This window comes from Oncorhynchus kisutch, linkage group LG18 (assembly GCF_002021735.2).
Source record: "Oncorhynchus kisutch isolate 150728-3 linkage group LG18, Okis_V2, whole genome shotgun sequence".
NCBI classification, from domain to species: Eukaryota; Metazoa; Chordata; class Actinopteri; order Salmoniformes; family Salmonidae; genus Oncorhynchus; species Oncorhynchus kisutch.
In genome coordinates, this window is record NC_034191.2 from 62,926,474 (window position 1) to 62,954,340 (window position 27,867).

A 27,867-nucleotide genomic window follows, 5' to 3' on the forward strand; every position below is an offset into this window, starting at 1 on the left:
AGTACTAGAACAGGGCTTTCATTCCATAATAGCAGTTTGACAGTTTGTTGTATTTCCTTCACTCAGTCACTTTCTGCAATTTCTTAGGGATTAATGATTAACCAGTGGAAGCATTGTAGAACAATTAAAATCACTGCTCTGAATTCAAATGTATACCAAATGTTTTAGGGTCCATACACAGATTGTGTTACGGCTTTCTTCCGTCGAAGGAGAGTCGGACCAAAATGCAGCGTGGTTAGTTCGATACATGTTTAATGAAAACGAATACGAACAAATACAAAACGGAAATGTGAAAACCTATACAGCCTGTCTGGTGACAACTAACACAGAGACAGGAACAATCACCCACAAAACACACAGTGAAACCCAGGCTACCTAAATATGGTTCCCAATCAGAGACAACGAGAATCACCTGACTCTGATTGAGAACCGCCTCAGGCAGCCATAGACTATGCTAGACACCCCTACTCAGCCACAATCCCAATACCACTAAAAACCCCAATACCAAAACACAACACAAAATAAACCCATGTCACACCCTGGCCTGACCAAATAAATAATTAAACACACAATACTAAGACCAGGGCGTGACAGATTGGCTACATAGCTACACATCCATAGCATACACGTCTTTTTATCCTCCACTTCACAATAAGCAAGAAAATAGTTAGCTACGTTACTACGCACTGCAAATATATTCAATTGTTAACGTTAACAATCCTACAATAAAGAACAATGACAAGTGAATGACGTAAACAGCGAGGCAAGCTAACAAATTTGTACATTTCATTTGCAGTTATTTCTTTAACTAGATTATTTACATCCACTGGGTTACACAAGATGACAGGCTGGTTTGCTGGTTTTCTCCGGAGTCCCTAAAACATGAAACAAAAAAAAAGACAATTCATACAAAAGGGCAACTGCCCATTTATGAAGGATCCTACCCCATTGAAGTTTACATTTAAAATGGTTAGGTAAGTGTTATGGTTAAGGTTAGGATAAGGTTAGGGGTAGGGGTTAAGGTCAGGGTTATGGTTTAGGGTAGGGGGGGGAATTGGGATTGAGCCTAACTCTGTGTTGTTCAAAACAGAACTGAACTGTGCAAAAAAATACTTCAAAACCAACTATTCTCTGCAGCACAACTTAGCCAAGTCTGTGAGAAGGTATGTATTTATCGCTATTTGGAAACATTTATGAAATGTACCAAGGGAACATGAATCAACAGATGCACGTTGCTAACATAGGCTACAGAAGTGTGTGTGCGACTATCATGAATTATTAAAGAGAAGGAGAAAAAAGGTGTTAATTAATAATTGAACAGTCTATTAACAGTCAACATGTCTTGCATACCTAAAGAATACCTGATTACTTCCTGTCAAAGACATGCAGTCCTCCTCCAGACGGTGTTCACCGGCAAATCAACCACAACCCTCCTGTGTTTTAGAATCTGCTTTGATGTCACCACGTCGCTCGCTCTCATAAAGAAAAACACTGCTTACATAGGCATCCATGTAATCAAGGACAGAATTGCCCAAGAGTGTGCATTTCTGTCCCATCTGGTCAAACAGATGTATGGAGCGATGCATTCTAGGTAAAAACATGCAAGCCTGGGAGTGTAAGAAAATAAATGTACGCTTGATAAGAAAACACGAGAGATAGCCGAGAATTCATAAATTCATATCATTGAGGTGAAATGGAGCTCTAATGCGAGTCTGGTTCCAATGGTATCGAACAGCGTACTGAATAGGCTGTAGTGAAAGACTGAGGAGGTTACTATTGGCACATGCCACCGTGCAAAGGCCTGAACAGAATTTCAATAGGAATGCAGAGTTCAAATGCAATGAAATGTTACTGCATTCATCACTTCAAGTTATGAAAGGACTGCTGTTTCAAATCCTATCTTTGCATCAAAACCATATGAAATTCAGCTGAACATGAAATTAACGCTTTCATTTTAGTTTAATCTAATTTAAAGTCCTCCCTTTTTTTAAATGTAATTTCAAGTGGAGGAGGTTTGTGGACAAATCAATGCATGCAATTAGACACACAGTGCCTACCAATTAGACGTTGTGCTAATGTACCAGAATGGATTTTTCTAAAAGGATGAGAGAGAGCAATACTGTACAGCTAAACGTCTAGCCCGCCTGCCACAGTTGACAGACAGTAGGAGGAAGTCTAGAACACCACTGCACTTTTAGCCCAAAAATGCACCAATATCATTCCAGGAACTGCTTTGTTTCCAGCACCATAAGGAGGTGGATCTGCTACATATCCATGTCAACTTAGACTTGCTGCTTTAATTGAGCCAAATGACACACCAGGTATGATAATGATGGATTTAGGATGTTATTTTAATCATGCTTTCTCTCACACACAGACACATGCACAGATTAAAGCACACACGGCAACACAGACAGAGAGACATGCACACACATGCTCTCTCTCTCTCTCTCTCCCTCTCTCCCTCCCTCCATCCCCCGTAGGTGTCTTTAGCCATATTGCTATTTTCTTTCATTCCATCACGAGTCTGGACCAATAGTTTGAATATGGTCTCAGTCTTTTCAGACAGCAAGGCCCACTCCACTCCAGACATGATTGACACTTCAGAGTTTCCTCATAACGGCCTTCACTAGTCTAGTCTGCACCTGGGAGACACAGAGACAGAACGACTTACTGTATTCACAGCAGAGAGAGAGAGAGAGAGAGAACTGAACACATTGGTAATGCTGCCACTGCCACCCACGTCTCAGACTGAAAAGCATTGATTTTGATTTTCATAACTAACCAAGGTCAGTGTTGAGGAGAAACCTAAAGGAGCTCATCTCCTCGGAGCTGCTCCCAGTCCGGCCTTTTTATTGAGAGGATAGAAACACTGCTTATGTTTGTTATTTAAATGAATACTGTGACGTTAGATTGTATGTGCACTCTAAACAGTTACAGTAGATATTGAAAAGGCTGAATTTCCAGATTCGTGTTTTCATATTGTACCCTGCAGTTCTCTGTCACGACTTCCACCGAAGTCAGCTCCTCTCCTTGTTCGACGTCACCGGCTTTCTAGCCATCGCCGCTCCATTTTTCATATGTCCATTTGTTTTGTCTTGTTTCATACACACCTCATTTTCATTCCATAATCACACTACATGTATTTAGTCCTCCGTTCCCCTCCATGTTTTTGTGTGTAATTGTTTATTGTTAATGGTGTATGTTCACACGGTATACCTTTGTTTATTGTTCCGTGTTTTTGGGCACTTAGATGTCATTTTGTGCCTATTTTTGGACCGGAATAAAAGTGTGCCTGTTTACTCTACTCTGCTCTCCTGCACCTGACTTCGCCTCCCTTACACAGCCATAACGTTCTCCTTATAGGCTTATGTTTGCTGTTCAGAAGATACTGCCCATAATTGCATAGCTTTATACATTCAATATATTGTATAAACATTGTTAGGGAAAGGATGTCTGTCTATATAATTCCATTCCTTGACCTCAGATGATCTTGAATGAATAGTGCCCTATCTGAGTTTTTAAACAAAACAGGCTCTACCGTCAATAAGCCAGATGTCTGCTATCCTTCCAATTATCACCTGCATGCTAATTGGCCATTTCCATGTGGTGTCCACACATGGACTGCTGTGCGCCTAGTGTCCACACATAGCCTGTCCTGCACACCTGGTAATATTATAACATGTGACTTGAATATGCATGTATCTATGCTTCAGGGTGTGTCCTATGGTCCTATCAATTATGCTTATGCAATGTACAAATAACAGAAAATCAGATGCAACTCAGAATAGCTGAGGTTCATATAAACTTGCAGACCCCATGCATTTACCACAAATGCCTCGTTTGAGAAAGTTTGCCGTACAATAGCGCCTGCAATAAGAGCCCTGTAGCTACAGAATATTCAGCGTGGGAGAGTGGGAAATGTGTGGACCCGGTGTCCAAGTAGGCAAAACATACAGTAGCTATGTGTGTGGAAAACATTTAATCACATGTAAGATATTTAACTTGTTTAGTATAGTTTGTAACTCCACTGAGTACTTGTTGCTGTATAACGTTAGTCCGTTTGTTTGTGTTCTTGGTCTTGGCTAGGTTAATGTTCCGGTCGGTAGCTCGCTAGCACTCACTCATGTGGTTGCTAGCATCGACATGAAAAGGGGCATGAGGGAAGCCCTACAACATTGTGTTTTTCTAAGGTGAGAACACTCGGGAGCAGGCACTGTTGAAAAGTCATCTTTAGACATGTACTTTTCTTAAATGTAGTTTTGTAATTTACTAAAACAACAGACAACAAGAAAATGGTGTTTGAAAAAGGTGAAGTATTTGCTGTGAGCCAATGGGGTAACCTAGGTAACCACAAGACGCAAAGTTCTATTTAATAACGACTGGGACTATTGTACATGGTGCTCTGTTACTCTTTTTTATATCTTCATTAGCACGGTATACATAATCTTAATTTTACCTTCGAGACGCCACCAATTGGAAAAACTGAAAAAGTCGAGTGTGCTGATTTATTGGTGCATTGAACCATGTCACGTGCCATAGTTTAAAAACTAAAGGGCATTTCAACATTAACAGAGTGACACTGAGACTCTGTTTAAAATGTACTGTAACAGTCAAAAGTTTGGACTCACCTACTCATTCAAGGGTTTTTCTTTAGTTTGACTATTTTCTACATTGTAGAATAAGACATCAAAACTGTGAAATAACACATAATGAATCATGTAGTAACCAAAAAAGTGTTAAACAAATCTAAATATATTTACATTTGAGATTCTTCAAGTAGCCACCCTTTGCCGTGATGACAGCTTTGCACACTCTTGGCATTCTCTCAACCAGATTCATGAGGTAGTACCTGGAATGCATTTCAATTAACAGGTGTGCCTTGTTAAATGTTAAGTTGTGGAATTTCTTTCCTTCTTAATGCATTTCAGCCAATCAATTGTGTTGTGGAAAGGTAGAAGATAGCCCTATTTGGTAAAAGACTAAGTCCATATTATGGCAAGAACAGTTCAAATCAGCAAAGAGAAACTACAGTCCGGCATTACTTTAAGACATGACGGTCAGTCCATTCGGAAGAATTAAAGAACTTTGAACGTTGCTTCAACTGCAGTCGCAAAAACCATCAAGCACTATGATGAAACTGGCTCTCATGAGGACCGCCACAGGAAAGGAAGAGTTACCTCTGCTACAGATGATAAGTTCATTAGAGTTACCAGCCTCAGAAATTGCAGCCCAAATAAATGCTTCACAGAGTTCAAGTAGCATCAACTGTTCAGAGGAGACCTCTTGAATCGGCCATTCATGGTCGAATTGTTGCAAAGAAACCACTACTAAAGGACGCCAATAAGAAGAATAGACTTGCTTGGGCCAAGAAACACGAGCATCCTTTGGTATGATGAGTCAAAACCCAGTTCACTTTCATAGCAGCCACGTTTTATTCCTACACGCATCTGTACACTCTCTTCCTCTCACCTTGTGGACTTCAATGCACAACACATCAGCTGTATATGACCAGGCAAAAAAAACTTTCCATGCCAAACCATATCATAAACGCTACACACAGCCTACATAATTGTCACTATATTAGCTAAAGTAACATCAACATAGCTAATAGAACTAACAAGTTAGTGAACCCTCTACAATCATGCAGTAACATTACAAAGTACAATCAGTAAGCAGTTTAGCACTCATAGCCAGCTAGCTAACACAGCAGCCATCTGTTTGAGCAGAGTTTTTGTGGGCTAAACTGAAACTGAAAAAAATAAAAGACAAAATATCTCTCGATTTCTCTCTTGCTTCTCCTTTATTTTGGAAGAATTAATTTGTTAAAAACTGTTTAACTATTGTCTTTCTCTCTCTTGATGTAAACTACTGACCACATGTTATACACTGCAGTGATAGCTAGCTGTAGCTTATGCTTTCACTACTAGATTCATTCTCTGATCCTTTAATTGGGTGGACAACATGTCAGTTCATGCTGCAAGAGCTCTGATTGGACTTACTGTGTAAGTCTATGGAAGGGGGTGAGAACCATGAGCCTCCTGGGTTTTGTATTGAAGTCAATGTACCCAGAGAAGGACGGAAGCTAGCTGTCCTCCGGATTCACCATGGTGCTACCCTACAGAGTTTTGTTTAGTGTACTGTAGACATTTCTTGCAAAGTAGTTTGTTTTAATAAATTATTTGGTGACGTGATTATACTTTGTGTAGTTTTATCTAAAAAGGATAACTTTTTTAATGTTTTACAATTTTAATTTTTATGAAATTCACTGAGGAGGATGGTCCTCCCATTCCTCCTCTGAGGAGCCTCCACTGGTCTATACCATATTGCATGTCTATCGTTTAAAAACCTAAGCTCAGGGCAATTATTCAAACCATCTGTGGCTATTTCTGTTTCAACAACTCAGAGCACTAAGCACTTCTCTTTAAGTGCACCTTCATGATCTGTTCGCTACAGTCCGTTTGGAGCACTTAAAACCTGATCAACCTTTTCTTTTACAGGATCTTTGATTAATAAGCAGTGTTGTCTTCACTTGACTTGGTGGTTAAGTGGTTAAGTGATATGGAGGCGGACGGGAAGCGTGGACGGCTTCACACAAGGCTTCTGCACATGTTGTATCAAAAGACTGAAACATGACTGTACATGTTGTTGTCGTCTGTGTTGTTATGTGTCTTGTATGCACCAATCTGTCACCACACATGAAGTTCCCTTAAGAGGATATAAACGTTATTGGAATTGAATTTCAATGACTAACATACACACAACATACAGTAGAACACAACATGATTCATCTGGAAACCTGGGAGAACATAGTTGCAATGCATATATTACAACAATGTACAAGCATGTTGATTGAATATGAAAAAAGGACAAGATGTGAGATGTCTAATAGTGTCCGTGAATAATCATGCATATTTCCAATTGTAGTCTAGATACAAATTATACTGAGGAGGAATTGTGATGCAGTCAGCATCTCTCTCTCCCTGCCTCCATGGTGTCTGTCATATTTGCAGGTTGTACTTAGTAATTTAATCTAATTGCAGTCTAATGTAACTGACACGAGGAAGGAGGGGAAGCAGGTCTTCGGGGAAAGGGGATGTAATTATTGAATTGATTCATGGGGCCATGATTGACGGGCCAAGATCCTGTCACAGCAACTGGTCAAGAGAATGAGTGGGAGCGGGAGGGTGAATGCGGGAGGGAGGGGGAGGGTGGGTGGGATAGGAGGGGCAGGGGATGATGATGGAGGAGGGCTTATAGAAAGCGCTTCCACAACCTCCAATACTCCTCATCCAAACTGCTGCAAGACAAATTCGATATATTTGCGCTTGATAATATCTCTGATTATTGTGCTTGTGTGTATGTGTTTCCCATGGTTTTAGACATGCTTTCTCCTCTGTTTCAGATCCTACACAGAAAAAAAACATGGTTTGTGTGTGAGAACTGTGTTTGTCATTGAAACAGAGAGAACAATTGAAAAGAATAATCAATGTTTTGTTTAAAAGGAGAAGCTGTTTTATGACAGACCACTGTTCGCTTATGTAACCCCGTTCTATGAAAGTTAAATATCAAAGTACTCTCCTATTGATCCCTGGAAATGATCGATAGTCAGCCATTGCATCCAAGTGTCTGTTACTCAGCATGCTAGTCTTCTGGAATGGGGGATCATGACACTGAGACTGATTGCTAGGACACTGGACCTGTGTGTGTATGTGCGTGTGTGTGTGTGTGTGTGTGTGTGTGTGTGTGTGTGTGTGTGTGTGTGTGTGTGTGTGTGTGTGTGTGTGTGTGTGTGTGTGTGTGTGTGTGTGTGTGTGTGTGTGTGTGTGTGTGTGTGTGTGTGCATTCATTCCTGTATGTCTGTGTGTGTGTGGCTAGTGCTAAGGCAGGTGACAGGTCTGGTCATGCTGGCAGCAGTCAGGCTACTCCTAGGGGACTGTACAGACTGACAGCAGCTGCCCAAAAAGAAGCACCACATCCTGTTTTCCAGTACAAAGAGCCTGCTCACTCTTGCTACCTTTCTCTCTCTCTCTCTCTCTCTCTCTCTCTCTCTCTCTCTCTCTCTGTCTCTCTTTCTTTCTGTCTGTCTGTCTCATTCTCTCTCTGTCTGTCTCTCCCTCCCTGTTTTTATATTCTGAAACTCAGAAGTCAGAACCTTCACACCTGCCTCTCTTTCTCTCAAAACACACATGCCAAACAGAAAACACATACACAGTGACATCTAAATACAGGCATGGGCTGTACATGGTCATCACCACAACTCCAGCAGACTGTACATACACACAAACCAGATATACTCACACACTCAGTCCTCTTCTTCCTTCTTGCAGTCTGTCTCAGCATGATGTAACGAGTCCTTCACAAACAACTTATTGAGCTTGAAAAGAAGAAGAAAATAAAGATCAGCTTTGGGCGGGTAGGTTATCGATTTTTCCAAAGTGATTTGGTTTTCTCTAGCTGTACTCATGGTTGACCAACCATCAGCTCCCTTGCTTTTCTCTCCCATCTCCCTGCTTTAACATCTCTGAAATTTTCCAACATGTTTCAGGCCCAGTGAACACAATGCCTTCCCTCCTGGCAGTCCATCAGACTCACCAATCAGACTCCAGTGAGCCCGTGGTTTAGATCAGCAAACAGCGATAGAAAACTTTAATTAAAGGAGATAAGGTGCTCACATCTGAGCAAACTTGTTTTTTTTAATCCTCCAATCATTTGAGATTGGGAAATTACATGATATAACAAGGGTGATTTTATGCAAACACGTGTGTTATCTTAGTGTGTGTGTCTGTGAGAGAGAGAGTGAGCAGGAAGAAAGCAAGATAGACAACACTGCTACCCATGATAGGAACTGTACAAGGTGACTTCATCACAAACAAGAGAAGCAGCACATGCAGGCAAACCGAAGGTGAAGAAAAAAGTAGAGCTTGTCAGACCAAAAGCTGCTTTGTAGCTACTCCTCTGTCTCTAGAGAGACAGGCGATGATGACGTGTTGTCATTTTGTTAAGGTTAAAGGGAATTCATGTCATCCATCATATTGGGGGATGTGGTGAGGTTCTGATTGGCCCTGGCATGGGACCAGCCAGGCTACCTGTGTATGTGTGTGTGCAGGGGGGGGGGGGGGGGGGGGGGGGGGGGCTACCTGCAACTGTGAGGGGAGGGGAGGCCAGATAGACACACTGGTTACGTCCCCCTGCTCAGACGTTGCATGTTCAAACCAATGGTTGCATGCCACGTCATCAACTGTACCGTCGGGTACCAGATTGCTATAACATATGATGTGGTTAGCTGATATGTAAAATAAATTCACATTTTTCATTGCATTGTCATAAGTATTCATTTGAAAGGAATCCTGGAAAACCCAACAACCTGGCAGCTCTCTCCTCTTCATCTTAGTGAAATGGAATACAGCTCCTGCTAATTCTCCAACTAGCGCTAGCCAAGGATATCTGGAAGGACCTGGGAAAGTCACAGAGGATTCACTGGAAGAGGAGAACAGTGCCATAAACATGTGTTCTACCTGCCATCATTTTCAGGGTGGAGAGCTTAGAACTATTTGTGGACATGCTTTAGCCTATAATTGGCCTTCCCCACAGCAAAGCATGTCCTGATGGAGCACATGTGGGCTCCATCAGGAGCCCACTGCATCGTAATTTCACAAAATGTGTATTGTTTTTCTTTTATAAGGCACCATAATGCCTTGTTCAAAATATCTGGGAACTCGGAACTCGAACTTGCACAGTGCATTTAAGAAAATTGGAAACATGGGGAAAAAACAAGCTCAAACTGGGAAAAATCATTTTGAAAGGTCTGCCAACTTGGAATTCCAACTTGGGAGCATGGGCCTCTTTGGGAGCATGGGTCTCTCCGACTTCCGACTTCAAGACCACTGACGTCATTATTTGACCTCTTATTTTTCCAAGTTCGCAGTTTTCTTGAAAGCACCATAAGATATAAGATGATGAGGAGTGAGGGAAATGGGGATGATAGTTTTCTTTAATGCTGCATTTGATATGGATGGTTGTGGTTGTGCACATTCAGTAGTTACATATTTTTCATGATCAAACAGCTTTGTCACTATTCTTCAAGATGATATTTGATGTCCTGCTACTCATGTCATCCACTGATCAATCGGTGAATGATGCCGCGTTCAAATCAACTGGGACATCGGAAAAATACGAGCGCCCAATCATGACGTCAGTGATCTTCAGGTCGGAAAGTTGGAGCTCCAGAAAGATGCCCGAGTTGAAATTCTGAGTTGGATGACCGTTTCCCAGTCGGAGCTTGTTTTTTTTCCGAGTTCCCAGTTGTTTTGAACGCATTGAAGTCAGAGTTTCCGAGTTCTGAGCTCACAGATGGTTTGAACGCGGCATCAAACAACGCATTGCGACCACTGTCATTTGATGGTTCGCTTTTTACTTCTGGGAAATGTAGTTCTTTAAAAACAAATAGCTAGCAAATCTACGAATTCGACTGCTTCTAAAACGACAAAGACCAAGGTGCAACCCGTTTCCTCTTTCCGGAAGTATAATGCACTGACGTTCCAACGTGATAACAAGAATCTGAGGGCAAGCGAAATGTCCCACTTCACAAAGAAAAGGAAATTAGACAAAAATGTGCAGGATAACCTGTACTTTGACAGCTATTCTGATGTTACCATTCACGAGGAAATGATTGCAGACACTGTCCGGACGAACACGTACAGGACAGGGATACTGAGGAACAGCAGTTTGATCCAAGGGAAAGTAGTGTTGGATGTCGGGGCAGGAACCGGCGTTCTAAGCATATTTTGCGCCCAAGCCGGGGCCAGGAAAGTTTACGCGGTGGAGGCTAGTTCAATCGCTGATCAAGCTGTTAAAATCGTTAAACACAACAAGATGGAAGACATAATCGATGTGATTAAAGGGACTCTGGAGACAATCGATTTGCCGGAGCAGGTGGACGTGATAGTAAGCGAGTGGATGGGGTACGCGCTGCTTCACGAATCTATGCTGAATTCTGTCCTCTTCGCCCGCGACAAATGGCTTAAAGCCGGCGGCCTTATTTTGCCTTCCAAGGCCGAACTGTACATTGCACCCATCAATGACTTCGTGGTGGAGGACCGGCTAAGTTTCTGGTCAACTGTGAAGGACCAGTACGACGTGGACATGTCGTGCATGTCTGACTTCGCCAGGAAATGCATCATGAGCAATGACATCACCGTGAACTTGGTGACGGTAGAGGACGTGCTCTCCCACCCCTCCAAGTTCGCCGAGTTGGATCTGTACTCGGTTACCACGGAGCAGCTGAAATCCGTGAAGGGGGCATTCAAGTGCGAGTGTTTCGGTTCGTCTGCTGTGAACGCGCTCTGCGTGTGGTTCACGGTGACCTTTCCCGGTGGCGAGGAGAAGCCCCTGGTTCTCTCCACATCTCCGTTCAAACCGGAGACGCACTGGAAGCAGGCAGTGTTGTATCTGGATGAACCAGTCGATGTGAGGCAGGACACCACAGTGGTGGGCGAGGTCAACATGTCTCCCTCAGAGGACAGTTCCAGACATATATGCATCCATGTGGACTACACTATAGGAGAACTCAAAAAACAGTCCAAGACCTTTTCCATCCCTGATGGTTATTCAGGAGAGGCTCAACAATAATGTTTAGACCTAATCTTTGACAGTTTAAGCAGTGTCAACCTTACATTAACCTGGCTTAACAGCAGAGGGACACTTGGCAATTAATTGTTGGCCAAGGCCTAAGTTGTAATGATGGAAAGAATCCCACTATTGTTGTGTAGTTTATGCTACAGAGTTTCCTGATGTCTTTGAACTTGTGAAGGAGAGCCAAAGTGTTGTGATAATTGATCTGAATTAAATACTTAAGTGGATGGAATTAAATAAATACATTTAACAAATAAGCTCTCAATTGAAATGGTATGCAACTCACTTTTCTCATATTTATATGGGGAAAAAAAACATTTTTTTGCTTACACTATGAGTGGGTCTTACAGTAGAAGCAAGGTAACAAGGTCAGGGCAATATACAGTATGGAGAACAAGTATTTGATACACTGCTGATTTTGCTGGTTTTCCTACTTCTAAAGCATGTAGAGGTCTGTAATTTTTATCATAGGTACACTTCAACTGTGAGAGACGGAATCTAAAACAAAAATCCAGAAAATCACAGTGTATGATTTTTAAGTAATTAATTTGCATTTTATTGCATGCCATAAGTATTTGATACATCAGAAAAGCAGAAGTTAATATTTGGTACAGAAACCTTTGTTTGCAATTACAGAGGTCATACGTTTCCTGTAGTTATTGACCAGGTTTGCACACAATGCAGCAGGGATTTTGGCCCACTCCTCCATACAGACCTTCTCCAGATCCTTCAGGTTTCGGGGCTGTCGCTGTGCAATACGGACTTTCAGCTCCCTCCAAATATTTTCTATTGGGTTCAGGTCTGGAGACTGGCTAGGCCACTCCAGGACCTTAAGATGCTTCTTACGGAGCCACTCCTTAGTTGCCCTGGCTGTGTGTTTCGGGTCATTGTCATGCTGGAAGACCCAGCCACAACCCATCTTCAATGCTCTTACTGAGGGAAGGAGGTTGTTGGCCAAGATCTCGTGATACATGGCCCCATCCATCCTCCCCTCAATACGGTGCAGTCGTCCTGTCCCCTTTGCAGAAAAGCATCCCCAAAGAATGATGTTTCCACCTCCATGCTTCACGGTTGGGATGTTGTTCTTGGGGTTGTACTCATCCTTCTTCCTCCAAACACAGCGAGTGGAGTTTAGACCAAAAAGCTCATCAGACCACATGACCTTCTCCCATTCCTCCTCTGGATCATCCAGATGGTCATTAGCAAACTTCAGACAAGCCTGGACATGCACTGGCTTGAGCAGGGGGACCTTGCGTGCGCTGCAGGATTTTAATCCATGACGGCGTAGTGTGATACTAATGGTTTTCTTTGAGACTGTGGTCCCAGCTCTCTTCAGGTCATTGACCAGGTCCTCCCGTGTAGTTCTGGGCTGATCCCTCACCTTCCTCATGATCATTGATGCCCCACGAGGTGAGATCTTGCATGGAGCCCCAGACCGAGGGTGATTGACCGCCATCTTGAACTTCTTCCATTTTCTAATAATTGCGTCAACAGTTGTTGCCTTCTCACCAAGCTGCTTGCCTATTGTTCTGTAGCCCATCCCAGCCTTGTGCAGGTCTACAATTTTATCCCTGATGTCCTTACACAGATCTCTGGTCTTGGCAATTGTGGAGAGGTCGGAGTCTGTTTGATTGAGTGTGTGGGCAGGTGTCTTTTATACAGGTAACGAGTTCAAACAGGTGCAGTTAATACAGGCAAGGAGTGGAGAACAGGAGGGATTCTTAAAGAAAAACTAACAGGTCTGTGAGAGCCGGAATTCTTACTGGTTGGTAGGTAATCAAATACTTATGTCATGCAATAAAATGCAGATGAATTACTTAAAAATCATACAATGTGATTTTCTGGATTTTTTTTTTTTTTTTTTTTTTTTTTTTTAGATTCCATCTCTCACAGTTGAAGTGTACCTATGCTAAAAATTACAGACCTCTACATGCGTTGTAAGTAGGAAAACCTGCAAAATCGGCAGTGTATCAAATACTTGTTCTCCCCACTGTATATTTTTATAAGTTAAGGGCTATTTCAGAAATCATAATCTGTGGATCCACCATTGGCTCACTGACAAAGATGATCAATATTGATTTCTTGTCTGTTCACTCCATGTACTGTATAGATAGGCTAGATACCAGACCGATTAACTGTTTGTGTTTAAAAAAATATATATCTACAGGTCACTGGCCCTAGTCTATTTTATTGTGTACACATTTCCATAGGCTTGAACCCATTGAACTGAATCTGATGTCACATTTTACCTGATTGTTATTAAAATGGTTGTCCATAACTAGTTTAATAGATTCACCCACTCATTCACTGAAGGCTACTTTGAAAAACTCTCTAGGCCTCCCTGATGTATATTACCCTAACAAGACTGCTATGCAGCTCAGGTGAGGACAAATGTCTAGCATTCTCTGGCATTTACGTTTTCATTCCAGTCGGACTCTAACCATTAGCTTACAGTAAGGTGATCATGTCTGATAGAATAATGTACATGTTAAAAGTATGGCAAACCTGCTTTTCTCTTTATGATACTATGCGGTGTGAGACAGGAAGTGCATGGAACAGGTAACATTTTAATAAGAAAAATAGAATATACAGGTAGGCTGTTATTTGGTAGTCTTTATTGACTCTCATAGTTAAATGTGACTTCACAGCAACATTTTTTCTCAAATTCACTTAGTTGCCACAGGTGTCTTCTAACCTGCCAGTGCCTAGTAGACAGACTAAAGGCAGGAACACAGATATTGGAAATGTTAAGTGCAGTATTAGCTTCCAGATGCTCCTGAACTCCGTATCAAACTGCAGCATGCACAGTCACTCTTCTCTGCTCAACGCTCTACTCATTCTAACACATCCTGGCCTTGTTATAGTGGGGATGTGTGAGAGGAGAATCCACTATGTTAGAGCTTATGGGTATGCAACAACTAGTCTTTCCAAAGGTCCTTGGTCCTCTGTCTCTGTTACTATGTCTTCTGCAGTCTGAGAAACACAAAGGCTCGTCTGACAGCAGCTGATGAGGATAACCACTGTTATGAGAGAACAATGTGAGTCAGTAGAAGTACTATGAAATGAACATTTGACATTATGTTACATTCCCCATTATAACTCCACAGACTGTGGAGGAAGGAGGGTGCTAGGAAAGTGTGAAACAGCTGAGAAAGAGAGATAGATTAAGATTGAAAAAGCCTCTCCATGGACCGAGGTATGTGTTATTAAAAAGCTAAATGCATTCTATATGTGAGAAGATTATCTATATTGTATGCATTGTTTTAGAGTTAATGAATTTCATCGTAGGCCTATGTGTCTATGAGGGATCATTTTAGCCCGATACAACATCCCTGACTGGATTCACATTAGAACGAACTGGTCTGTGTCCAAAGTGGTTAGAGCGTTGGGCCAGTAACCGCAAGGTTGCTGGATCAAATCCCCGAGCTAACAAGGTACAAATCTGTCGTTCTGCCTTGCCCCGGAGCAAGGCAGTTAACCCACTGTTCCCCGGGCGCCGAAGACGTGGATGTCGATTAAGGCAGACCCCCACACCTCTCTGATTCAGAGGGGTTGGGTGAAATGCGGAAGACACATTTCAGTTGAATACATTGCTGGACTACTGACTAGGTACCCCCCTTTCCCAAATGGCTCCCTATACAATGCAGTTCTTTTGGTCAGAGCCCTATGGGCCCTGGCCAAAGTAGGGCACTATATAGAGAACAGGGTGCCATTTGGAATGGGCCCCTGATCACCATCTCCTATTTGTGCCTGGTATGCTAATGGCCTACAATATATAAACCAATAGGAATCATTGTCCACCAGCCAGTTATCGTAACCAATATTTTGACAAATTGGAAACATGTTATTTACAAAAACGTAATTTAGAAGAGCATTTCCCTGAGCTGTGCGTTAGTCTCCCTACAGCCCTGGAGAAATCATCTGTCATCATTATCATTAGCAGCCCTGGATGTAAGCCTTTTTATAGACAGGGATATTACAAACTACCTTGTACCACTAATCTCTATCATGCATTTAGCCTACACCTTTTTTCTCTCACACCGACACAACTGCCCTTCTTTTATTGTCTATTCTTTTAAATAGTGTAATAAGGCTAGGTTTCAATCACTCCATCACTCTTCCTTTTTCTACAGGATTATCTCTATTATACAGTTACTGAACACCTTTTTCTACAGGATTATCTCTATTATACAGTTACTGAACACCTTTTTCTACTGGATTATCTCTATTATACAGTTACTGAACACCTTTTTCTACAGGATTATCTCTATTATACAGTTACTGAACTCCTTTTTCTACAGGATTATCTCTATTATACAGTTACTGAACACCTTTTTCTACTGAATTATCTCTGTTATACAGTTACTGAACACCTTTTCCTACAGGATTATCTCTATTATACAGTTACTGAACACCTTTTTCTACAGGATTATCTCTATTATACAGTTACTGACACCTTTTTCTACAGGATTATGTCTATTATACAGTTACTGAACACATTTTTCTACTGGATTATCTCTATTATACAGTTACTGAACACCTTTCTCTCACACCTATACTGTTCCATTGTATTATTTTTGCTTTACGATAAGGCTACGTTTCAATAATTATTTTGTACACAAACATTGATGCACACAGTAAAGCTGTTCAAATACTATGGTGTGTTTCCATTTATCTGTTTATCCCCAGCCCATGAATGTGACTGACTTCACATTCAAATCCTCAGCTGGAATTGTGTGTGTGTGTGTGTGTGTGTGTGTGTGTGTGTGTGTGTGTGTGTGTGTGTGTGTGTGTGTGTGTGTGTGTGTGTGTGTGTGTGTGTGTGTGTGTGTTAGAAATGCATCCAACTGAATGCAGTGAGGCATGACTGCATGAACGGACACAACACATCACAACAGGGACAGAGTTGTTTGGTGCTGTTAAGTAAATCCCGAACAGGATGGCCAAATCACAATCAGCCTACGGCAGGAGGCGAGGCAGACGGGTTTCGCCTGTGTGTGAAGTACAAATCCACCAAACTGTGTGGTGCCTGTGTGGTTCTAATCCCTTTTCAATCATGAACTTTATGGATTACGCTCCTATGTAATTCTTCTCAGGTATAGTTTTTCTTTTTTTCTTATTTTTGACTTATTATGATATTTCAATTTGGGGAGTTAAGTTGTGGGCTTAAAGCACCATGCAGGATAAGTAGAGGACTGTAGAACACAGATTGATGAAAGGTCTTTAGCCAGGTTATGGGCGTAATGTTATCTTATAAGAATACATATAATAAGTAGTAATAGAACTATTGCTGGGCTTACAGTTGACAAATTATGGTATCCTGACGATCCCACTGCTGACACCTATGTAGCAAATCCAGGGTTTATGTTTGACTGGGACTCAAACCAAGGCCTATTTTGTTCCAGTGCTTGTAACACTTCCTGATGATCAGTCTTTTTTGTTTTGTTTTTCAAGAAAAACGTGTGTTGTGAAATCTGTTGTGAATGTATTGTAATGTTTTGAAAATGGTATAACTGCCTTAATTTTTCTGGACCCCAGGAAGAGTAGCTGCTGCCTTGGCAGCAGTTAATGGGGGTTCATAATTAATAAAAATACACACACTGCCTTCCACTTGCTTGCCGACCAGATGAAGGCAACAGTACACTCCATTGAACCAAGGTAAAATCCAATACAGTGATGGGCAAAAATGTCTGTAGACATCCATTTTCTAATCATCATCCAATATATGACAGCACAGCATCCACAGAAAGGCACACATACACACACACACTGACAGAGGTGGATGACAAAGAATGGAGCGTGAGGCACGTGATTGCCGGTCTGTGTCAATTGCAGTGCCAACTATCGAACCTCGACATAGATTTTAAAACACTGTGCTGAATGGGGGAGGGGGGGGGGGGGGGGCGGGGGCCGGGGGATAGTAAACATAGATGGTGCAGAAGCTTTTCAATCAAAGAAGGAAAGGGGCTAGTGGATCACAATTTGTTTTTACAATCCATCCGACCACAATACATTTGATGTCTAGTTCAAGTACCATTTTTATCCCTCTGTCAGTGAGATGATTTACAGGTAATTGTTTAATAGCTGTTAGATATTACAACCTGTGTAGAAGGAGAAGTTATTGTAAGACCACAAGTCCTCTGACCAAGGAAGACTATAACTAAAGTAAGGGCCTTAAATGCTTCCTGTTCAGGTCACCTAGTTAGTGTATACTGACCCTGAGGCATTTTTTAAAATAGACTAACATTTGTCTTTCTTCTCTTCTTCAGAGTTGTGGTGATGCAGTGAGATCAATTGTACTTTTTGAAAGTTATTCAGTCTACAACATCTGTATTTTTATCCATTCTGTCATCGGTGTAGCTAAGTGGACACACAAACTAGGCATTACAGGAAAAGAGAGTTGCATGAAATGGGCTGTTTTATTCCAATGCTGGTTATTGTGTGGTTTGTGATGGTATGTTCGTGTCAGATGAGTTGCCCTTGGGCAGGTCGCGTGAGGATCTGTCCACGTGCTGAAAGGTATATTAAGATTCAAAATACCTCTCCATGCATTGAGGTGTGAGTTATTAAAAAGCTAAATGCATTCTATTTGTGAGAAGATGATCCCTATAGTATTCAACTTTGCTTTGTCATGTAAGGAGCTGTCCACCACCTTAAATGAGCGGTGCTGCCCAGTTAAGGTGTGACACGCTGTCCAGCTCCAGAAAAGAGCAGTGCTGCCCAGTTAACATGCGAGGAGCTGTCTATGGTGCTGAAGCCAGTGCCCAGTTGACGCATCTACATAGAGCTATATACTTTCTCTGATCTTTTTCTTTTGAAGTGCACGTGTAATGTATGTTGAGCAGAGTAAATTACACTAACACAATTTGATAATAATTGTTCTCCATGTTAGGATTGGGATGATGCTTAATTTAAATACATTTTATGTTATGTCAAAGCAAAAATAGCCCATGTGACTGGCTGGCTTCCATCTTTGTTTGCTAAAAAGGACTCTGACAGACCCTCAGATGCAATGTTGTTATACTTTCCACAACGTCATGTGATTGTCACGTGTTAGATATTTTCTACTATCAATCTGTTTTCTGTAGCCTTATCTTTTCACTTGAAATGATTTACTAAACATAGTTGTGACATTGCATGACTTATTATATGACTATTAAAGGCAAACTAAAGTATACCCATAACAAATTATTTTATATCAATTAAACACGATGTTTCCACTACTGAAAGATGCTTGAAATGCGTGTGTCTCGGTAGACAAGATCATTTACTACATGTCAGTATGCTGCAGCACTACTCATGAGTGTCGGTATTATAACCGCTCCTTCTACAAGTCTAATGAAAGACGTGCTCAATAGTCATAGCCACTGTATTTTTGTCATCAACAACTTTTCAGACAAGGTTCAAGTAGAACTTAAAGTACTATTTCCCTTTACCCCTGTGTGACGTTGCATGTGTTTGCCTTGTTGTTCCACTAACTGAAGTGCCATTGTCACTGAAGTGACATCCGTGCCTCTGCTCACCCCATTCCGGTGAAGCCACGGGGAGAACTAGTCGTTTCACAGCAAGTCTCTGCTCTCCGCGTGAACGACGATGACCAGGTTTAAAAAAAGAAATATATCGCTGTGTTACATGATCTTCGCTATTCTTCGCAAGGATACGAAATGATCCTTTGAGAGAAAAGGTAAGGTCTACTTGTTTGGGTTTCTGCATGTTGGAGGGATGGGCACAAACTTGTTGATGGTCGCGGCTATATGAGACGCCTTATGATTTGATAGAGTGGTTTCTGACAGCTGACAGGAAAAGTTTATAACTATGATAAAAATAGAGCACAGTCGATTCATTAAATAATGCTTTAATATAAATCTATAAGTACAGTGGGCATAGTTGTATGCATTTGTAATCTTCTTAATTGTTGTCCTAGACCTTTGATTTATTTGTGCGTTTGCTGCGTGGTGTAAAGCTTGCCAGGGTGTTGTTGCGGACTTGCTGTTCGGGAATATCTGTGTGATAATTGAGGCCATATGCCTCACTGTAGGGCTCACTATCTAACAGAGGTCTGATAGGTGTATGTATTGCACTGCTCATAGAGCGAGCTGTGTGTGGGGAGCTGATTTCGACATATAGGATTCATTCTTCCATCACCTCATAAATTGTACAACGCTGATAATAACGCTACTGATTCATTTCAACATATCGACATCAACAGGGGTGCAGCGAGACACTAAGGGAAAAATTACTTTTAATTCCAATTTTCAATTTTCAATCCTAACAAAAGCATTAGGTTATTAAGATATGGCCCCGTGCTACTTCTTTCCAACTTTCAGCACCGATTTTAATTGCAACGTTTGACATTTTCAATAGAAATATGTGAGTAAATAAGGGAGTTTATTGTCCAGCACAATAATTGCAAAACTAGGCCTATTGACATTCTACAGAAATCTCAAGTCACAGGCCACAGGTCAGCATCTGTCCCCCAAGGATGTTTTTTCAAACTTGTGAATCATACAGGCCTAACAGACTATTTGTACTCCTACATGATACCTCTATACAGGTCAACCATAGGGACTGGTCTCCTTTGCTACTCAATGGAGAAGAATTGAAATAGATTTGTATTCCAAACCGGTCCTAGACGTCAAAACAGGAGTAGCAGGGTCATTGATATAATTTCAGTGCTTTCTCTTTCTCTCTCCATCTCTGGTCTTGATTGTTTCTTTCTGTCCTCCGGATCATCGCCACCGCTGGAGGATTTACTGTCAGAATGGATCGAATTTTAATATAATCTGGGCCTTCCCCAAGGCTAATATCCTGACGGTGTGAGAGATTGCTGCGGACTCAATCCCCTGTAGATATCACTTGTTTCGACTCTTGCCAGTGTCCGGTAAATTGCAGTGAAAATACAGCTAACAGATGGAGTCTTACACAAGGTGTAATGACGTTGCTAAACTTCCAGCAACTCACACTGACTCATCAAGGTTTTTGGTGGGTGGCCGTGGTATGTGTGTGCTGTAATTTGAGCACGTCATGTATGGGGTGGAGTGCATGCTTTGCGCATCATCCCATGCCTATATTTGACAGACCTCTATACTCATATTTTCAAACCCCCCATTAATTTAACCCGGGACAGATTTGGGGGATCAGGAGCCCCATACTTAGGCATGGAAAGCCTAAATGTTTGATTTTCATTTCCATATGTGTGCCTCTCCAAGTCAATTACCAACATCATCACAATGTTTCGTCCAGTGCGCATATTCTGTGCGCAATCTGACAAAACTCTAGCCTATGTTTACATAGCATTGAAACAGTTAGTCTATATCATTGAACTAAACCATCAAAACAACTACATTTAAAATAGTTTAATGACTGAGGTTATTAAAATTATTTGCTACCTTTAGGACCCTGCGGAACACATGTAGGCATATTGGTAGAGGTACGGGATGCAATCACTACTTTAGCTCGCATTTGGAAGAGATTGCTTATCTCTCATATCTCTCTCTCTCGCTGCTCCGTCCGTTAGAGTGGGAACCACTGTTCTCAGTGATCTGTCATTTGTCCTCTAAGTTTAGATACATCCGCCCCATTGAGTCTCAGACTGGTCCTGAAAGAGGACTGCGCTGGGGGGGAAATATTGAGGCTGAGTGAGCGGTTTAATCTAACGGACTCTCTAAGTGCGCTATCTCTTACCCGCCATCTCCACTGAGCAGTTTCCTGCCTAGCAGTGCAGTGTAGGGGAATGCGCGAGGGATGCGTGACGCCGGAACAGTGGAGGATATTCTCGGCAGCGCTGCTAATTGCTGTGATTCATGTTCCCTTTGAGTGCCTGTAACGAGTAGGCTATAGCGAGAGATTAAGAGAGAGAGAGATAAGTGTATATCCGCTCACAGGAGTCAAATGTCTTGGCTGTGGATCTAAGAAATGATACAGATTAAACGAACGTTTTATAAAAGACAAAGGAGCCTTTGCGTTTCAAAGTTTTTTCATAGTGTTCTTTTTATTTTTCTGATGCGGAAACTGTTCCATTGCTTCCAACAATGCAATAATGGAATTGCACCTGGCAGAATCATGACCAGCGGCGCGCGGGACATAGGCTGCTGTCAAAATACTCACCTATTTGTGTTATTGTGCTGCTCTAAGAGCTCCAGACAGTGATCAGTCATTTGTTTTAAAGTGGGAGAAAATCTCCTCTGATCCCGTCTCTTCACTAAAGAGATGTTGCACTTGCACAGCGATTCCAGGAAGATTGACGTGCGCGCGGGGGGACCATTCAATCGCTGCCTCCACTCCAGACTCAGCTTGTTTTAACTCTTGGGTCATCAACTTTTAGCATCCCGTTTCTACCGAACTCATCACATTAAGATTTACACGCGCATCTTAAAGGGGTTCCTGTGGTCAGTGCTGAACTTGTTGAACACTGGACTGTGCACGGTGAATTGAGGCAAACCTACAAATGTAAGTACGCATAGGCTATTATTGAACTAAGTCTATTTTGTAGTCATGTTGTACAATTAAAGTAACTCGTTTAATTGTGGCCACCTTCGTTAAAACATTGTATGCTGTATGAAGGTAGTCTTAATAGCTGACTCATCTTTCAATACTTCCTGAATTGTAGCCTAACTTTAGTTGGAAACCCACCTATAGTAGGCTCTTATCGAAGTGTTGATTATGTCATATCTTTGAACATTTGGTATAATTTGCCATAATGCAGTCTGAATGAAGTTGAACGCGTCCATGCTCATTACTCATTTAATACCTAAAATAATGTAATGAAAACATTAATTACTTGACTCCGGTGCCCCTTTGGCAAAGCTAAGCCTACTTGTGATTTGTGGAAGCGCCCCCTTGTGGAATTGATCAATTCCGTATTAGTATTACCAGTCAATATCATGAAATGCCGCTAAAAAGATACGGTCTATTCTGCATTTTTTGGGGGGTTGTTTTAAAGGAAATATACTTCATGGTTATGCCCTGTTCAGCCCTGTCCTATCAATACACCTGCTGAATCCCCACGTTTTTTAGTAGGCTAAAGAATGTGAGGGTACCAAAATATAAGTTTTTTTTTTATACACGACAATCTATCCTGCATCCTTTGGAAAGGCTTGGTAGTTTCTTATATTCAGGGTAGTCTATTGATACGCCTAACGATATGTTTGAGTAGTTGTTTTATTCAGAGCAGCTTTCTGTCCGTGCATCACCCGTGCATTTCGAATCCAGGCTTATCCTCTTTACTTGACTTTGATTAGATTTGGTAAATAATAATGATCAGTAAGAAGCTGCAGACTGAGAGCCAGTATAATGTATTTTATACAGTTGGGTTTGGTTAACATTATCACATATCATATATATTATGGCATACTATTGAAATACATGATGGTGCTATACAGTATTTATATTTCTAATACAGGGCCTACTAACTTATTTTTACATTTGAGTTTGTTTGTAATAATAATAATAGTATTGTCAAACCATTCATGTACGCCAATTTAATTTCACAGAATTTTTAAAAACAAGTGCGGTAATGTCCGCACATGGACTTGTAAAGGTTAATATTAGATATGATACTAAATGATATTCTGTTCACCCATAAATTATGATGTTGATCAAATTTGGAACGAAGAGCAATAGTCATTATAATGATTTCCAGTCCATCCATGTTGACATGTTGCCAATAGTAAAACTTGCACTTGTTACAATATTTACCTTATAATTTAGACATGACTACTTTATTTTATACATTGCCTTCAAAGGACCTTGGATTTTGATAAAGCTCAATGTAACAGTATCAGCCGCTATACATGTTCATTACTATTAATGCACATGTTCTCTATTTCCAGTGGGTTACCTTGCTGGGCTTATTCTAAGGGCTAGAGGTGGACATGTAGAGTAGCCATGCAGGCATGCCACTGTGAAAGCTGAATAATATGGTAGCAGCCTTTTAGGAAAAGTGTTTTTAATAATGCATTAGGTGTTCCTATGTCGCAATGAAGTGTGTGCTTGGTGGCGAAGGGAGGCCGAGGAGAATGTGAGAGGGCGAGAGACAGGGAGAGAGAGGGTGGAGGAGTGGTAGTGGTGGTGGCTGGCGTATACTTTCTCCCTGCTGTCTAGTTTGCTACAGTACACTTCTGTATGTGGCGCAGGAGTAACAGATGCCCCGAGCTCCACACACACACGACTCCACGCAGACAGCATCGTAAGAGTCACCCTGTCAAAAGTGCCCCTCTCTCACACACAAGATGCATGTGGCAGGGAGTAAGAGTGAGAGAGGAAGGAGAGTGTGAAAGCGGTGAGAGTAAGAGAGCATAAGAGCGGGGGGGTAAGAGAAAAGGAGAGATAGAGAGAGAGAGACCATGTGAGATGCAGCTGTGGGGGCAAGTCAAGCACGTCTTGGCAGCAGCGCTGAGGGAGTTTCTTGCCTTCAGAGGCCCGGGACCTGTCTGGCTCCAACAATCAGATTGTATTAGAGGGGGAAGGGAGGGCTGCCATGTTCCACTGCTGTTCTGCTCAAAACCTTCGCTTTGATTTCTCGATGCTCCCCTCCCCAACAGACAGAAAGCCATGCTGTTTCACCGAAACAGTTGTTATAGCTTCATTCATTAGCTAGGATACACCACACCATGATTGAAAAAAGATCATACACCTGTATGCAAATTTTAGCCAGTGACACGTTGAAGACAGAGGAGAGGGGAGGCCATTGTGGGGATCGGCTGGTGCTGTGTTGATGGTATGCCACAGAGATGTGTGTTGGGCTCATCAAACATTCTGGAACATTGAACGCTTGGTTGTCATGTTGGTAGGGGCATGCTCCGGTTGTCTGCCACATGTTTATTTATGAGGACTGTCATATTGGCAGGTTGTTAACGAGGAAGATTAGGGATTCTGGGAAAGGGAGGCAGGCCCAGGAATCTGAGGAGAGTGAAGAGCCCTCCATGCATGGCACAAGTCTCCATGTGATGCTGGCCCAGCTCTCTCTCTCTCTCTCTCTCTCTCTCTCTCTACCTCTCTCTCTCTCTACCTCTCTCTCTCTCTTTCTCTCTCTCGTTCTCTCTTTATCTCTCTCTCTTTCTGTTTCTCTCTCTCTATGTCTCCATCTGTCTTTTTCTCTCCTGTCTATCCCACACAAGCTAGGCACATCACTGGCTTTGTTTAGCAAGAGATGGAGACAGAGAGACGTGGAAAATATGAGAGGGCACAGGGAACAGGTATAAAGAGACAAGATGAAAAGAAGAAGAGCAGGATTGTTGGGAGGCAGTGAGGTAGGAGGGAGCTGAAGAGGTTGGGTATTCATACACATGACTCAGTCAGAAGCTACTCCAGTAGTTGTAACCACTGCCAGGCCAAGCATGCATGTCTTTCCCTACTGACTTTTAAACACTCAGCCATGCTTGAGTGGCCCCAGGGACGAAATGGAAGCGGACATAAGGGAGGGAGGGGGGGGGGGTGTTCACAGCTTCAGAGAGAGAAAAAGAGAGAAGGGAAAGAGTTGGCGAGAGAACTCTCCGCGAGGTCATATGGATCCTGTAAAACATTTATGGGTTTAAATATAAAATCAACCTCAGCATTGCCTCATTGGTAGGATCCTATCCCCCAAAAATACACTCCGTTCTATGTATGCCTTATGAATCAGTGAGCCGGGAGCCCAGTGTACTGTACACCAAGGATGCCTTAGAACAGGAAAGACTGAAAATACTCACTTACTGAACCGCAGAAGAGTTCATAGCCTTCATAGGACTCCATTCCATGTCAAATAGTAAGGAATTTATTTTACAGTTTTGTTTGTGTATATTGCTTCATTTTTAATACATTTTCAATTAACCGATTCAAGTTTTCATAACAATCAGTAATCGGAATTGTTGGACGCCGATTATGGCCGATTACATTGCATTCCATGAGGAAACTGCATGGTAGGCTGACCATCTGTTGCGCGAATGCAGCAAGGAGCCAAGGTAAGTTACTAGCTAGCATTAAACTTATCTTATAAAAAACAATCAATCTTCACATAATCACTAGTTATAACTACACATGGTTGATGATATTACTAGGTTAACTGGCATGTCCTGCGTTGCATATAATCAATCCGGTGCCTGTTGATTTATCATCGAATCACAGCCTACTTCGCCAAACGGGGGATGATTTAACGAAAGCGCATTCGCGAAAAAAGCCCAATCGTTGCATGATTGTACCTAACCATGAACATCAATGCCTTTCTTAAAATCAATAGAAGTATATATTTTTAACCCTGCATATTTAGTTAAAAGAAATTCATGTTTGCAGGCAATATTAACTAGGGAAATTGTGTCACTTATCTTGCGGTCATTGCATGCAGAGTCAGGGTATATGCAACAGTTTGGGCCGCCTGGCTTGTTGCGAACTTGTACATAATTATGACATAACATTGAAGGTTGTGCCATGTAACAGCAATATTTAGACTTAGGGTTCCCACCAATTTGATAAAATACGGAACGGTTCCATATTTCTCTGAAAGAATAAACGTTTTGTCTTTGAAATGATAGTTTCCGGATTTGACCATATTAATGACCAAAGGTTCGTATTTTTTTGATGATTATTTTACAATTAAGTCTATGATTTGATATTTGATAGAGCAGTCTGACTGAGCGGTGGTAGGCAGCAGCAGGCTCGTAAGCATTCATTCAAACTTTACTGCATTTGCCAGCAGCTCTTAGCAATGCTTGATTCACAGCGCAGTTTATGACTTCAAGCCCATCAACTCCTGAGATTAGGCTGGCAATACTAAAGTGCCTATAAGAACATCCAATAGTCAAAGGTATATGAAATACAAATGGTATAGAGAGAAATAGTCGACGTGTCATAATTCCTATAATATCTACAACCTAAAACTTCTTAACTGGGAATATTGAAGAACTGGGAATATTGAACCACCAGCTTTCATATGTTCTGAGCAAGGAACTTAAACGTTAGCTTTTTTACATGGCACATATTGCACTTTTACTTTCCTCTCCAACACTGTGTTTTTGCATTATTTAAACCAAATGAAACCATGTTTCATTATTTATTTGAGACTAAATAGATTTGATTTATATATTATATTAAGTTAAAATATGTGTTCATTGTTCATTCAGTATTGATGTAATTGTCATTATTACAGATATATATATATATAATCGACCGACTAATCGGTATCTGTTTTGTTTTTGGTCCTCCAACAATCGGTATCGGTATCGGCGTTGAAAAATAATAATCGGTCGACCTCTAATTGACAACATGTTCACTCTTTGAAAGCCTTTATCAACATATTATTATTTATCAACATATATTAAACTTAATCTCTCACATCCTCTAAAACCCCTTTATTTCTGCAGTGTCCCACCTTATTCTTGATGGATGGGGGGAGGAAGCAGGCGACCTGCCCCAAATAGCCCAGGTCTCACTTAAAATGCATAGCACACCCCTCTCCCCTGCTCTGCTCTCCTCTGCCAGTGACACTGGATTCAAAGTGGGTAATAATGAGAGGAAGGACCAGTGTCTGAATTGTAGAGGGTGATAATGACCTGGCTGTTGTGATCTTTTATGTGCTCCCCTTATCTATTATCTAGCCTGGGAATCTCTGTCCCTGCTCCCTTATCTATTATCTAGCCTGGGTATCTCAGTCCCTGCTCCCTTATCTATTATCTAGCCTGGGAATCTCTGTCCTTGCTCCCTTATCTATTATCTAGCCTGGGTATCACTGTCCCTGCTCCCTTATCTATTATCTAGCCTGGGTATCACTGTCCCTGCTCCCTTATCTATTATCTAGCCTGGGTATCTCTGTCCCTGCTACCTTATACTTTATCTAGCCTGGGTATCTCTGTCCCTGCTCCCTTATCTATTATCTAGCCTGGGTATCTCTGTCCCTGCTCCCTTATCTATTATCTAGCCTGGGTATCTCAGTCCATGCTCCCTTATCTTTTATCTAGCCTGGGTATCTCTGTCCCTGCTCCCTTATGTATTATCTAGCCTGGGTATCTCTGTCCCTGCTCCCTTATCTATTATCTAGCCTGGGTATCTCTGTCCCTTCTCCCTTATCTATTATCTAGCCTGGGTATCTCTGTCCCTGCTCCCTTATCTATTATCTAGCCTGGGTATCACTGTCCCTGCTCCCTTATCTATTATCTAGCCTGGGTATCTCTGTCCCTGCTACCTTATATTTGATCTAGCCTGGGTATCTCTGTCCCTGCTCCCTTATCTATTATCTAGCCTGGGTATCTCTGTCCCTGCTCC

The 27,867-nt window shown here is 41.7% G+C and overlaps 2 protein-coding genes across 6 annotated transcripts in view; both read left to right on the forward strand.

Moving 5' to 3' along the window:
- Positions 1-10,509: 10,509 nt before the first annotated feature.
- Positions 10,510-11,891, forward strand: prmt6 (protein arginine methyltransferase 6). The gene has a single exon (XM_020474110.2). It carries the CDS (start codon positions 10,576-10,578, stop codon positions 11,629-11,631), a length of 1,056 nt encoding a protein of 351 aa, XP_020329699.1. The 5' UTR covers positions 10,510-10,575; the 3' UTR covers positions 11,632-11,891.
- A 7,155-nt stretch (positions 11,892-19,046) lies between these two features.
- Positions 19,047-27,867, forward strand: part of ntng1a (netrin g1a) — a 229,723-nt gene continuing 220,902 nt past the window's right edge. For 2 of the 5 annotated variants that reach the window (XM_031796453.1, XM_031796455.1), the window contains exon 1: positions 21,111-22,083. The gene's annotated coding sequence lies outside the window, so the exon portion shown is untranslated. Of the gene's footprint in view, positions 19,319-21,092; positions 22,084-27,867 lie in introns of those variants that run through there. The other 3 variants (XM_031796454.1, XM_031796457.1, XM_031796456.1) reach the window with 3 other exon arrangements.